Below are 13,393 nucleotides of genomic sequence, written 5' to 3' on the forward strand. Positions count from 1 at the left end.
TATCCTTATAGCTGCCCAACTAATGACTCGAGATTTGATTGTCATTGTTGTGTAAGCTTTATTTTTCTTAGGCAAAATGACTCTACTTGTAAGGTGCTTCTGATTTGTTTGTATTTTTCATATTTTTCTGATCGCATTCATAGGTGTAATCTGGTTTTGATCTGCGGAGTGAACATATAAGCATTGTATAACTGGAGGCATTCATTGGATGCCCTGTGATGATTAGAGACTATCCAAAGGCTTGCTACTTTCCCCCTCATGTTCTGGACGTGACATATGGAAGACGTTAGAGGATGTCACTGGAAATGTTTTTTTAAAAAGGTTAATGTAAACTTCATCTGGAAGGAGTGGCTAAGAAAATAGAGTACAAAAGATTGCGCAAACGTATGTATGCGTTTTATAATGGTATTGAACCAGATACCCTTTTATCTAATGTGGTAGAAACAAAAAAAGCAAAAATATCTGTTAGTTTGTGATTTTAAGAACACTAGAAAAATATTATCATGGAACAATGCTCGCATTTTTTGGTAAAAAATTTGAACTTATGTGGATGAATGATGATGCAGTATGCTCTCAGACATGAAGACAATGTTCTTTTTACAAGCAGCCTACTAAGGCTATTGTTTGGATTTTTGTTTGGGGTGTTCCAAACTCAATTTGGAGAGTAAACTTAGTTTTGTGACATACTTGGCTATCTCTAAGAGTACATTTGCACCCTTATATTTTGCCAAAACTACTTCAAAATCAAGTTTGCCAACTTTAACCTAACGTACACTCATGTTATAATATATCACCAATATGGCTGTTGTGATAACGCAGAACTTGAATTATATGCAACTTTGTTAGGTTCATTTTAAGATTATATATGCAAAAGTAAAACTTGAATTACCACTTATTGAGTCAGGTGAGAATTGAGCAACCATAAACCAAAATAAAAGAAAAGGCCCATTTGATGTTACGAACTGAAGAAGGTTGTTGCAGATGGAAACATGAATTTAAAAGAAAAGAAAAGAAAAGCACAACCATCGATCTGCTAGTTGTTCCCATTTCCACAATACATTTTTCTTGTCAAAACAGGATCGAAATAGCAAGACTAAGTAAAGGAAATGAAAATGGAAATCCACAAAAACCGTTACAGTTTCGAGATCAAAGGAGCACAATCTGCCTTCAATTAGTGAAAGCATTTATTGCCGGCCACCCACTGTGATCCACCGTTGTTTTATTTAAGTGAGACTTCACTGGTGGATCAAACATCACATAAGATTTCTCACTTTAAATGTTTATGAAACCAACCTATCATGATTTGATGAGCCTTATCTGCAGCCTCTACAGCTTTTGGATCTTTAGGGTCGTACCTCACTGTCCAACCGTGTGAGACGTTAGGAAATATTTTTACATAACTATCAATCTGCACAAAAGCAAAATTGGTACACAAAGTGATCAGCTACAATATAGATTTGAGAAAATGTGCCCATTAATGACCATAAAAAGAAACTACTTTGACAAATACAGCATTGGGATAACTAAAAAGTGTTAAATTAATTGCCAATTCTGATTAGTCCGATGCACAATTGTACATGTGTACGCAAAGTTTTTCCTAAGCATAGATAGCAAGAAAAAAAATGTGTAAAAGCTAACCATACTTGTATGTCTGAAAAAGAAAACAATGGCTCCCAAAAATGAGAGGATAATGGTGACACCCTGGCAATTAGTGGACGTCTACCAGAATGGAATGTTAAGAAAAAGAGGCTTAAAACCAATTTATCAGACCTACAATTAGTGCCTTAGTGGAATGACAAACCTAAGTGGCAACAACTACAATGCAGTACACGAGTACAACACAAGATAACGCACATTTTGATCTTAAATAATTTCCGGTTCATATACATGTTTGTTCCAATGTGGTTGAGGCAGAGAGATTAGAGATGTTGTGTTAGGGTAAGTAGCATTCAATACATGATTTTCTGTGGCTATGAGTGTATTTGAACGTTTGTACATTCCACCACAATTTGAACAATGGAGGAATCTGAATCAAATAAGATTTTTCTTTAAATTTCAGAACTCCTTGATCATGGTAGTATTAAATGCATTCTGCAGTTTATGCATCCAATGCAAAGCTAATTAGCAAATTGGGGCCCTTTTCTCTTCACTTCAAAATTTGTTATTCTAACCGAAAATTAAAATGATAGTTAATGAGTCAGGTTTTTCAAGCTCAAAATAACTAGTGCAAAAAACTTGTTACGGATTCTAAAAACAAGAAAATATTACTCTGTGTGTGGTTACCAATTACCACAAAATGATAGCATAAGCAAATACATCAAGGTAATATAAAATGACAGTACATAACCACAAAGAGAAAATAAGATTCATCTGACCTGAGGTTTAGCCTTTAGGGCTTGTCTAAATTGTTCTGCAAGCTTTGGAGGAAAAGCAACTCTGTCATTCTCAGCTCCAAGTATAGCAATTGGAATCTCAACACCTGAAAGTAAGATTAACAATTAACTGTTTTTTTTTATTTTTTTTGAAAGGCCAAGGAAAGAATTGTATTAGAGACCTTGATGTTTGCTATAAGCAGTAACAGTACATTCGATTAAAAAAAAAATACATAGCATAAGTATTCAAGCATAGCTAACATGCCACGTAAAGGCCCAACAAAAAGAAAGATACTCTAGTGCCTTAAATTCCTACCACCGAGTTATAAACCAATCCCAGCACCAGCAGCAATATATTTCAATCAGGAAACTGATTGACAATTAACTGTTAGTAGAATACAAATATCTCAGTTACTGATTTAAGAAATTCGCTTTTGATTGCTTCTTCTACATCTTTATTCAACCATTCAAATAAGCCAAGTGAAAGAGTATGTATCGTAAAAGCTCACAATAAAATATACTCATTGCATGCATTGGATTAGAGTCAAAGACAACAGGAAAGGAGATTTTAGAAAAAAAATTCAGACCCACTATTGTCGTTACAGGTTTTGCTCATCTTTCAAACAAAAATATCATTAATGATCTTGAAACTTTTAAATCATCCCCAAAGTGGGATGTGACAGTTGGGGACAAGGAGTTTCATGGTCTAATCCAAAATTGTCACCAAATCTATTTCTATATTAAAATCAAATATTGGGAAAATGTTTCCTTTTGCTTAAATTTTTATGGGAAAACATTATCAGCCAGAAGTTTCCCATGGAATTTTTTTTAATAAACTTTTCCAAACACAAAAAGTAAATCCTAACATTTACTAATTGTAATATTATGACAGAACAGCAGATGTCAACTTAATCTCTGATAAGAAAAGAGAAAGAGAAAGGGAACTACTGAACTAGTCACTCAATAGATAATATACAGATACAATAACTAGCCAAAAATGTTGTTTATAACTTGATGAAAATAGATTTTTCCTAACAAGCACTAGGTATTGCTAAGCATGAAGACAAATGACCACTTGGGAAGAGATGAACCTCTTGCATTAACACCTGTTTAAATTGATGCATGACAATTGACAAGAAGCTCTGACTATAGTAATTTTTTTTCTTAGAAGATACTATGGGAACCCTAAACAAAGAACATGTAAATTAAGAAATAATCTAAACATTGAAAACTCATACCACGGATGTCATCCACTATGATATATGATGGATGTAATAGCACAGAAACTTGGATATGTTTGGATTTCCCGAGGTTGGTAACGGTCTTAGCTGAGAGAAAGAAGAAAACATATTACATTCTGTGAGTTTATAGTCATACCTAGTGTTAGCTGAAATTGCAAGATACGCAAAGGAGAAGAGATAAAGAACACCAGATAGGTAGAAGGCACTCACCACCCCAACAAAAACCAGCAGCTCCAATAGCAGAGACACCTTTACTTTTTAAGGCTTCAATAACAGGTTTTGCAACTTCAATACCTTTTTCCTAAAAATATAATATGTATGCATCAGAATTTATTAACAATTTAAAAAGAAGTCATAATTTTTATACATCTGAAACAAATCATAATATTAGAGTTACAACTGAAGTCAAACATCTGAATCCTCTTGCAAAATCAGATAAGAAAAATCAAATAAGAACAGCAAGATTGAATTTTGAAAAATCGAAACACCATTTTTTTTCTTGCTAAATCAATCATTAAAAACCAAGTATTATTAAGAAAGATAAGAATTAACCGGATTATGATCTTTTAACCAAACATCTTTCGGCCTTTTCACATTCTCAGGATCATAGGGTTCCCCATTGAAGAAGTCAGGAACCACGACATAATACCCAGTAGCTGCAACCTTGTCTGCAATGTTCCTTCACAATATATAACAGAGTATTATTTATCAGGAGAATACTTTGCATTTAGTATCATAAAAAGAGAAAAAGACAATAGGCAAAGACAGCAATTCAGCAGAATGAAGCAGCCCATTCTCTAGGTGGATAACATACCAAAACATAAATAAAATTGTAGGAGAAAACAAGACATCCCAATAGGAAAAAAAAAGTAATTATATAAAAAATGCACCATCTTTGGAGATTAAAAATCTAGCTAGGATCTAACATTCTATATACAGTATAAGACATTTGTTTTAAATGAATCACGACTCAATTAACTACACTTACATGTAGTTTTCAATCATTCCCCTTCCAAAATTAAAAATTTATCACCGCTAGCTAAAACACATGAGCTAGCTGATGGTTTACAGAGGAGAAATTGATTCAAATTTGAAAATTAAGGGACCAAAATGAATCTTTTAAGTTTCAAAAGATAAAGGACCTAAAGCATATTTTGGCCAACTTTTAAATTCTCATAAGCCTATATATGATTGAACAATAGTATCCAAGGAAACATGGATTTGCTCCAGCTGTCGAGCAGATAAGCAAAACATAAAAACTTAGTAAATTAGGCATCGAAAGCAAACATGAGAATTAACCATACATACCTTAAAAGTGGTGGTTTAAATCCTGCACGATAAATTGAACATGTGAAGTTAATGAAGATATTGGCTACAATAGAAGCAAGCACTAGATATACCAAACAAGGAATTCAAAAAACTAATGAATACCAAAAATATCAGAGACTAGAATTATGGCGAGGATGGAGAGAGGGGAACCAGTGACGTAAGAATTAACACCACCGATATTGATAACATGGCCAACCGCACTAGAGGAATTTAGGATTGATGGCGGGTTTGTGTAGCACTCTTTTCCTAACATTTTTCTTTCTCTCACAGTATTCTTCAGCTATGCCTCTTGGTGGCGGCAGAAGGTTTAAATGGTTTGATGAAAGAAGAAAAAAGAGCCAACCTTTTTAAGGTTATGTGGTTGGAAATGATGAGTGTGAGGTGAATGTGAAAACTGTTCTTACTACTAAAGCTTTTTTAAAATTGTTTGAACTTGTTACGGCTGAAGGGTAAACTTTGATAAAAGTAGTTTTAGTGCAATTGGGGTGGAAAGATATGCTGCTGTTGTAAATCGTGGAAATCAAAGTTGTCGGTGTTCATCACACCAAACTGTGTTTTTTCCCTTTATTTTAATTAAATTATTAAAGCCGAATGGAACAGGAATGTAATAGAGATATACTCTTATAATAAAAGTTTACTATTAAATTCTTAAAATCAATCTTTAATATTGAGGTTACTAACATTTATCATATTTTTAATTGAATTATTGTACACTGTATTCAACTCTCAACTTGAAATGCACGTGCCACTGCTGAAATTCCGCAGCCACCAGTTAAGACATGGCCTTGTTTTGTCAATTTTATGCCCTCAGTTGAAGCCTCCAGAAAAATTCAAGCCGGGATTTCGCATCCACATTAGTTTTACAATGAAAGAATCTTCAATTCTTTCCTTAAAACTTAAATAATTAATATACCGTTTTTGTCGATCACGTTGTCATGGCCACACCAAAGACAAAAATAAAGTAACAGTTATATTTATAAACATAATTATATTGACTCAAAAATAAAATATTGTATAATGTTTTGAAAGTCGTTTGTAATTATTTTTGAAAGAACAGTGTCACATTGCAGGATTTTACCTTTACCTGCACATCAGTTTCTTCCAAGTTCTGCAAGTGGAATATAATTAACCACTGAAAGTAACACCCAATGTTGTCTGGTAACTAGCGAGCAAATAATTGAGCAGTGTAAACACTAAGAACTCATCTATATATTCTGATCTTTCGGCATTTTCTTAAACTTTAATTAGTACATTGAAAGAGGTGTTTAATTTAATATTAAAAGAAGCAAATGTTGAAATTTTGCTAGAAAGTCAGCAGCACAAATTACTCGCCCTGAATACATGTTTCAGACGCAACATCCAATCTCTATTGGAAAAAATGCTTGATCAGATGCACATGCAAGGCTACTATATGAATGGCTTGACGTGAATACATCAGTGGCTCCAATATTTCTCACAAAACCAGTAACACATCCACCCCTGTCCAATTTTACCATTAAGGGTGACAGAATCATCCACGTCCCATTTTAACCTGCAGTCTTTTGGAGGAGTTTGCGTGCGATCTCACCTCAGCTTCTATATTTCTAATGATTGCTAATATTATGAAACTAACTACTATATTAATTATAAGGGAATTTAAGTTGAATAGGATATGTGAGATGTTGTAAATGTTGTTATATGTCTTTGATTTTAAGGATAATTTTTTTTATTATATTAATTATTTATCATTATTAATGAACTTTATATTATATAGTCGAATTAGTAACAAAAAAAACATTATAGTAAAAAATGAATATTCATTTTTATAACATTAAAATTAGTAATTAAAATATTAACAATTCAGGATTGTTTTAAAAATATTTTAGAACACAAATATGCATGGTTTACTTGACCTTTCAACACATTCTTGTGGTAGATTATTCAAAGGATCACATCGAAACAGTATTAGACAAAAAAATTTATGGGTAGAGTATTACACAATAATGACTATATTTGGTAAACAAATGCATAGTATTTAAAATTTAAGTCAATTTAAGTTTGAAATCAAAATTAGAAAGATTTATTTCATTTTAAAAAATTTGTAATTTTAGTTAAATCTTTATTTTTTTATATGTTTATTTATTTTGTTTTGGTTTAATTAAACCGTGTAACTAATATATTCACTTAAGATTACATAAAATTTATTTAATTACAATATAAAAAATAGAAGAAATAAATGTACGCTAAATTAAAAATTAAATCAAAATTGAAATTTAAAAAAATAAAAGATCCAAATTGCCAAAAAAAGACCAAAATTGCATATCAAGAATTAAAGAGGATCTAAAATTATAATTTATCCTTAAAAATAATCATTTGAATTCTTACTATTTTTTAGATTTGTAAGAATAAAAGCATGCATTAGGGGTTACAACAATTCTCACATCCTATTTAAAATTAACTTAACATCATTAATTTATTTATAACTCTGTTACTCACTATTAATATTATAAGGGATAAGTGAAAAATTGTGATTAATATTATAAGGTAATGAATTGTCCTTTGTCGTATGATATGGTGTACGAATGCATGGGAGAAGATGTGGTTTACTAGGTAATAAAGAAAGTAATTTACAATCTACCACTTCATAGCCAGGAACACGTTACTATTAGTGTGCATCGGTAAATGGAGAAAGAAATGAGAGAAGTTTGACATGAGGGCATGACAGCAACATTAACATATTTTCTTGGAATTTTGGGTATTCGAAATTGGGATCGCTTACTATATGATTAAAGATTAACCTTGCAAAAAAGTGAAAATTTTTCTACTTGTCGGAAGCATAAATAAGAAAATTGTGTACAAGGAAGAAGAGAATTGACAGACTTTATGTGGTGTTGCACTTTCATAAGTTGTGAGAGTTCTAATGCTCTGCTAATAATAAAATCGTAATTGATTTGAGCATGAAGAGCGAGCTCAAAATGTGGTCAAGAATCAGTTAAGTTGAAAACAAAATATACAATCTCAAGTATATTATGAACCAGATTGTACCTAATTACCTAAATAACACATTAAGCACTTACATTACATGGCACACTTATATGCATGTGCATGAAAATTGACATGTGTGTCTAATAAGCAGGGTCTGACAAGAATTTGAATAAAAACATCAACCTCGAGTATCAACCTCAACTTAAATTATAGCAAGAACATAAATAAAAGCAAACAACTTAGAATCTGTTTAGATAAAATGTTGGAAGAGATTTTAAGAGTTTATGGAAAAAGCCCTCTATATTTCTTGTCTCTTCTATATATATATATATATATACCGACTTATGCAACACAATAAAAATTAACCTAAAAATTAATCTTTGATTTTTTTCCCACCGATAAAGTTTCTTGACATGATTTACATATAACGACATCAAGCGTGTAATCAATAGAACATTATGAAATAATAGTTTCATTAATTCTCTCTAAGCATAAAAAATATGATTTGAATGTAAAAAAATAAGTGTCTTATTATTCCCATTATCTCAATGTCTATAGATAGATGTTAGAGCATATTATGTCCTTTCAGTGAAAAAATTTAACCATTTTCGTAACTCTTATAAATCTTATCATTTATCTATTAAATATTTTTGTTTTATTTATTATAATCATATTAATACAAAATATTTATCAATTTTATTAGTCATCACATTTCTCATTTTAATTATGTTTTTTAAATAAAACTCGAATCCAAAACCTTTTTTAAGGAAAGTGATAGAGGATGCATAAATAACTTATAAATAGTTAAATAAATAAATTTGTATAATTTAAATAATAAATAAATTAAATTCTCAACATTTATTATATATTTTAAACTACAAATTTTTTTCATATTTACATAATTAAATCCATGCTGAACTATATTTTATTTCTTGTTTAAATAATTAAACCCGTGCCAAGACATTATCCAGTGACTTGCGTTTCCTGGCTTTTTTCTTTGTTATGATTTGCGTTTCTTCATTGTTGTCTCCTCTAAGCATACTGACTTATGCAACACAGTGAAAAATTAACCTAAAACTGAAAACGAGGAGAGGTAGTCGGAGGAGTAATGAGGAGAGCCCAAACGCCGGAGACGTTGATCCTGCCACAGGAATTGATCAACCAAATGCTTTTGCGGTTGCCAGTCAAGTCTTTCTCCAATTCAAAACTGTGTGTAAGTCATGGCTTTTTCACATCTCTGATCCACAATTTGCATTTCACAGGTTTTTGTTCATCCTCAATTTCAATCCATATATTACTAGTTGGCATCATTTGGTTTTAGTCGGTTAAAGTTAGTTATTAATTTAGTTAATTACTCTTGTGACCAATTATATAATAATTTATTGATATTAATTATGCACAATGTATTCACATAAAGTTGATTTTTACTCAATTGAACATTATTTCAATATTAATCAGTTTTTTTCTTTTTTCATTTTTCTCTCTTCCACATTTAAAAATTGGTTTTGCTCAAATTTTAGGAAATTTTTTTGTCAAACTTTCGGTAGTTCAATAATGAAATTGATATTATATCTCTTTAATAATAAAATCTTATTGCACCTGTCACGTCCCTAGGATTGGTCATGACAATTTATTTTTTCATAAATACAACTAGGTGGAGTTCCATCCTCCACCCAAGGACACAAATGATATCACAAAACAAGATTTCTCACTTTAGATATTTATCAAACCAACCTATCATGATATCATGAGCCTTCTCTGCAGCCTTCACAGCTTTTGGATCTTTAGGGTCGTACCTCACAGTCCAACCATGTGAAACGTTAGGAAATATTTTTACAAAACTATCAACCTGCACAAAAAAGTGATCCTCAAGCGATAAAGTACAAGAGATATTCACGAAAATTAATAATGATCACAAAAAGAAACTACTTTGACAAATACAACACGGGGATAGATAAAAATTGTTGAATTAATTGCCAATTTTGATTGGTCCCATGCACAATTGTAAATGTGTTTGCAAAGTTTTTCCTAAGCATGGATAACAAGAACAAAAATGAGTAAAAGCTAACCAATTTTTTATGTCTGAAAAGAAAACAATGGTTCCCAAGAATGGTGCTAATTAAAACACAGGATAAATCACATTTTGATCTTGAATTATTTCCAATTCATATGCATGTCTGTTCCGATGTGGTGAAGCCAGAGAGATTAGAGATTGCGTTGTGTTAGGGTAAGCAACATTCAATAAATGCATTATTCTGCTGTTTACGCCTCCAATGCAAAGCTCATTAGCACATAGACACACTTTTCTCCTCACTTCAAAAGCCACATTTGTTATCCTTAGCGGAAATTAAAACTAAAAGGATCAGTTATGAGTCAGGTTTTAAAACTCAGAATAAAAGTATAATAACAAATGCTAACAAGTGCTAGACGGATTAATTCCTACTTGTCCCCAGTCCCCATCACCTAAATTAAGAAAGAGAAACGCAACATCTTGTAATTCACTGTGTGTGGTTACCAATTCCAACAAAATGATATCATAAGCAAATCATCAAGGTAATATAAAATGACAGTACATAACCACAAAAAGAAAATAAGATTCATCCGACCTTAGGTTTAGCATTTTGTAGGGCTTGCTTAAATTGTTTTATAAGCTTTGGAGGAGTAATTGTATCATTCTGACCTCCAAGTATAGCAATTGGAGTCTTAATACCTGAAAGTAAGATCAATAGAAACATCTCGGTCACTACTTGAAGAAATCCCCTTTTGATTGCTTCTTTATTTATCTTTATTTAACCATTCAAAAAAAGGTAAGCAAAAGAGTGTGTATCAACAAAACTCCCAATAAAATATATTCATAAGAATCAAAGCCAACAGGAAAGGAGATTTTTTGTTAAAAAAAAATCCAGACACACTATTGTCATTACAGGTTTTGCTCATCTTTCAAACAATAGTACCATTAATGATCTTGAAACTTTTAAATCATCCATATAGTGGGATGTGACAGTTGGGGACAAGGAGTTAATCCAAAACTTTTACCAAATCTATTTCCATATTAAAACCAAATATCAGGAAAATGTTTCTTTTTGCTTAAATTTCATAGGAAAACATTTTAATTATAAGCTTTTCCAAACTCAAAGTAAGTAAATACAAACATTTACTAATTGTAAGGATTATGATATAACAGTAGATGTCAACTTTAATAAGAAAAAGGAAAGACAAAGGGAAACACTTAATGGATAATATACAGAAACAATAACTGACAAAGAATATTATTTATAGCTTAGTGATGAATTGAAAATAGATTTGTCTTAACAAGCACTAGGTATTGGTAAGCCTGAAGACAAATATGACTATTTGGGAAGGGATGAACCTCTTCGTTAAAACATGTTTAAATTGATGCATGAAAATTGACAAGAAGCTATGGCATAATTTATAGTAATTTTTTTTTCCTTGGAAGATACTATGGGAACAATAAACAAGGAATATGTAAATTAATTGAAAACTCATACCACGGATGTCATCCACTTCGACATATGCTGGATGTAATAACACTGAAGCTTGGACATGTTTGGATTTCCCAAGGTCAGTAACAGTCTTACCTGAGAGAAAGAAGAAAACATATTGCATTCCGTGAGCTTATACCTAAGGTGAGCTGAAATTGCAAGATACACAGAGGGAAAGAGATCAAAACACCAAATAAGTGGAAGGCACTCACCGCCCCAACAAAAACCAGCAGCTCCAATAGCAGAAGCACCTTCCCTTTTTAAGGCTTCAATAACAGGTTTTGCTGTTTCAATACCTTTTTCCTACAAAATAAATATACATGCATCAGAATGTATTATAGTTTATTAACAAGTCACGATTTTTATACATCTGAATTGAAACAATTTACAATATCCAATTTACAAATCGGAAACCACCTGAAATGGTGGCAAGCCAGTCGCAAAAATGATAATAAAATTATAGAAGCCAGACATCTCAATCCTCTTGGAAAACCAGTTATGAAATTTCGAATAAGGAAACCAAAATTGAATTTAACAAACAAAAAAATCTTGCTTTAAAAATCATAAACAACCAAGTATGATTAAGTAAGAATTAACCGGTTCATGATCTTTTAACCAAACAGGTAAAGGCCTGTTCTCATTCTCAGGATCAAAAGGGTCCCCATTGAAGAAGTCGGGACAGACACAATAACACCCGTTTTTTCTTGCAACCTTGTCTGCCAAGTCCCTTCACAATGTATAACAAATAGCATTACTTATCAGGGGAAATTACATTTAGTATCATAGAGAGACAGAGAGAATAGGCAAAGAGAGAAAATCAGCAGAATGAAGCAGCCAATTCTCTAGGTGTATAACATACCAAAGCATAAATAAAATTGCAAGAGACAAAGAGACATCCCAATAGAAAAAGTAATTTATATAACAAATGCACCATCTTTGGAGATTAAAAGTCTAGCTATGATCTAACATTCTATATACAGTCTATGACAGTTATTTTTCATGAACACGACTCAATTAACCACACTTACATTTAGCTTTTGATCATTCCCCTCCCAAAATTAAAAATCTATCACCGCTAGCTGAAGCACATGAGCTGATGGTTTGCAGAGGACAAATTGGTTCAATTAAAATATAATGCAGAATATTCTTTTTGGCAAACTTTTAAATTCTCATAACTCATAAGCCTATATATGAATGAACATCAGTTTCCAAGGAAACATGGATTTGCTCGAGCAAATAAACAAAAGATAAAAATTTAGTAAATCAGACATAGAAAGTAAACATGAGAATTAACCATACCTAAAAAGTGTTGCATTGATCCCTGCAGGACAAATTGAGCATGTGAAGTTAATAAAAGAAGATATATTGGTTAAAGGTAATAATAATAATAACTGTTAAAAGAAGCAATAGATGCTCAAGCATTTCAAAATGAGTGTAACTGCTAAGTGACAGCAATACCGAATCATACAAGGATCAATCACAAGAGTAACCATCAACGATGTAATAAAATGATATAAGTTTATTCCAAAAATGTTTTTAATATTTTGAAGGCAATTATTTATTAAATTTTTTTGAAAGGATCGATACCAAAAATATCGGAGACCATAAAACAGACGAGCACGGAGAGAGGGGAACCAGTGACATAGGAATTAACACCAGCAATGTTGGTAACATAGCCAGCACCACTTGATGCATTCAGGGTTGCCGGGTTTGAGTAGCAATTTGTTCCTACCATTTTTCTTTCTCTCTTTTTCTTATGCTATGCTAACATTCCTGCTCCCTTTGGGTCTTTTATATATATAATCAATGTCGTGGCTCTGAACTATGCAAACTTTTTTTTTCTTTTTTAGCAGTATATACCTTTATTTTTTTTTAAAGGTGTGCATACCTTTAATAAACAATACTAATAATGTTTAATAAAATATTAATGAAATATCAATATATTTTGAATCTTAATGTTTTTCAAATAAACCAATTTTTTAAA

At 31.6% G+C, this 13,393-nt stretch overlaps 2 protein-coding genes across 2 annotated transcripts; both read right to left on the reverse strand.

Annotated features, from left to right (window-relative positions):
- Positions 1 to 932: 932 nt before the first annotated feature.
- Positions 933 to 5,436, reverse strand: LOC100800502 (endo-1,3;1,4-beta-D-glucanase). Its single transcript, XM_003529555.5, has 7 exons — positions 5,045 to 5,436; positions 4,922 to 4,943; positions 4,166 to 4,292; positions 3,824 to 3,914; positions 3,611 to 3,700; positions 2,376 to 2,479; positions 933 to 1,408 (listed from the first exon to the last, which is right to left on the reverse strand). The coding sequence occupies exons 1-7, from the start codon at positions 5,193 to 5,195 to the stop codon at positions 1,268 to 1,270; spliced, it is 726 nt and encodes a 241-aa protein (XP_003529603.1). The 5' UTR covers positions 5,196 to 5,436; the 3' UTR covers positions 933 to 1,267.
- A 4,041-nt stretch (positions 5,437 to 9,477) lies between these two features.
- On the reverse strand, positions 9,478 to 13,190 carry LOC100801045 (endo-1,3;1,4-beta-D-glucanase). The gene is made up of 7 exons (XM_003529556.5): positions 12,997 to 13,190; positions 12,709 to 12,730; positions 12,007 to 12,136; positions 11,622 to 11,712; positions 11,416 to 11,505; positions 10,513 to 10,616; positions 9,478 to 9,755 (listed from the first exon to the last, which is right to left on the reverse strand). Exons 1-7 carry the CDS (start codon positions 13,142 to 13,144, stop codon positions 9,615 to 9,617), a joined length of 726 nt encoding a protein of 241 aa, XP_003529604.1. The 5' UTR covers positions 13,145 to 13,190; the 3' UTR covers positions 9,478 to 9,614.
- Between the last annotated feature and the right edge of the window lie 203 nt (positions 13,191 to 13,393).

The sequence above is a fragment of the Glycine max genome, chromosome 7 (genome assembly GCF_000004515.6).
Source record: "Glycine max cultivar Williams 82 chromosome 7, Glycine_max_v4.0, whole genome shotgun sequence".
Taxonomy (NCBI): domain Eukaryota; kingdom Viridiplantae; phylum Streptophyta; class Magnoliopsida; order Fabales; family Fabaceae; genus Glycine; species Glycine max.

Bases quoted from the DNA above. Each gene is read 5' to 3' on its own strand.
- LOC100800502 (XM_003529555.5), bottom strand. From the start codon at position 5,195: ATGTTAGGAAAAGAGTGCTACACAAACCCGCCATCAATCCTAAATTCC. The intron at 4,944-5,044 runs GTATTCATTAGT...TTTATCGTGCAG, and splicing joins TCTAGTCTCTGATATTTTTG to GATTTAAACCACCACTTTTA. The intron at 3,701-3,823 runs GTGAGTGCCTTC...TCTTTCTCTCAG, and splicing joins TGCTGGTTTTTGTTGGGGTG to CTAAGACCGTTACCAACCTC.
- LOC100801045 (XM_003529556.5), bottom strand. From the start codon at position 13,144: ATGGTAGGAACAAATTGCTACTCAAACCCGGCAACCCTGAATGCATCA. The intron at 12,731-12,996 runs GTATCGATCCTT...TTTGTCCTGCAG, and splicing joins TATGGTCTCCGATATTTTTG to GGATCAATGCAACACTTTTT. The intron at 11,506-11,621 runs GTGAGTGCCTTC...TCTTTCTCTCAG, and splicing joins TGCTGGTTTTTGTTGGGGCG to GTAAGACTGTTACTGACCTT.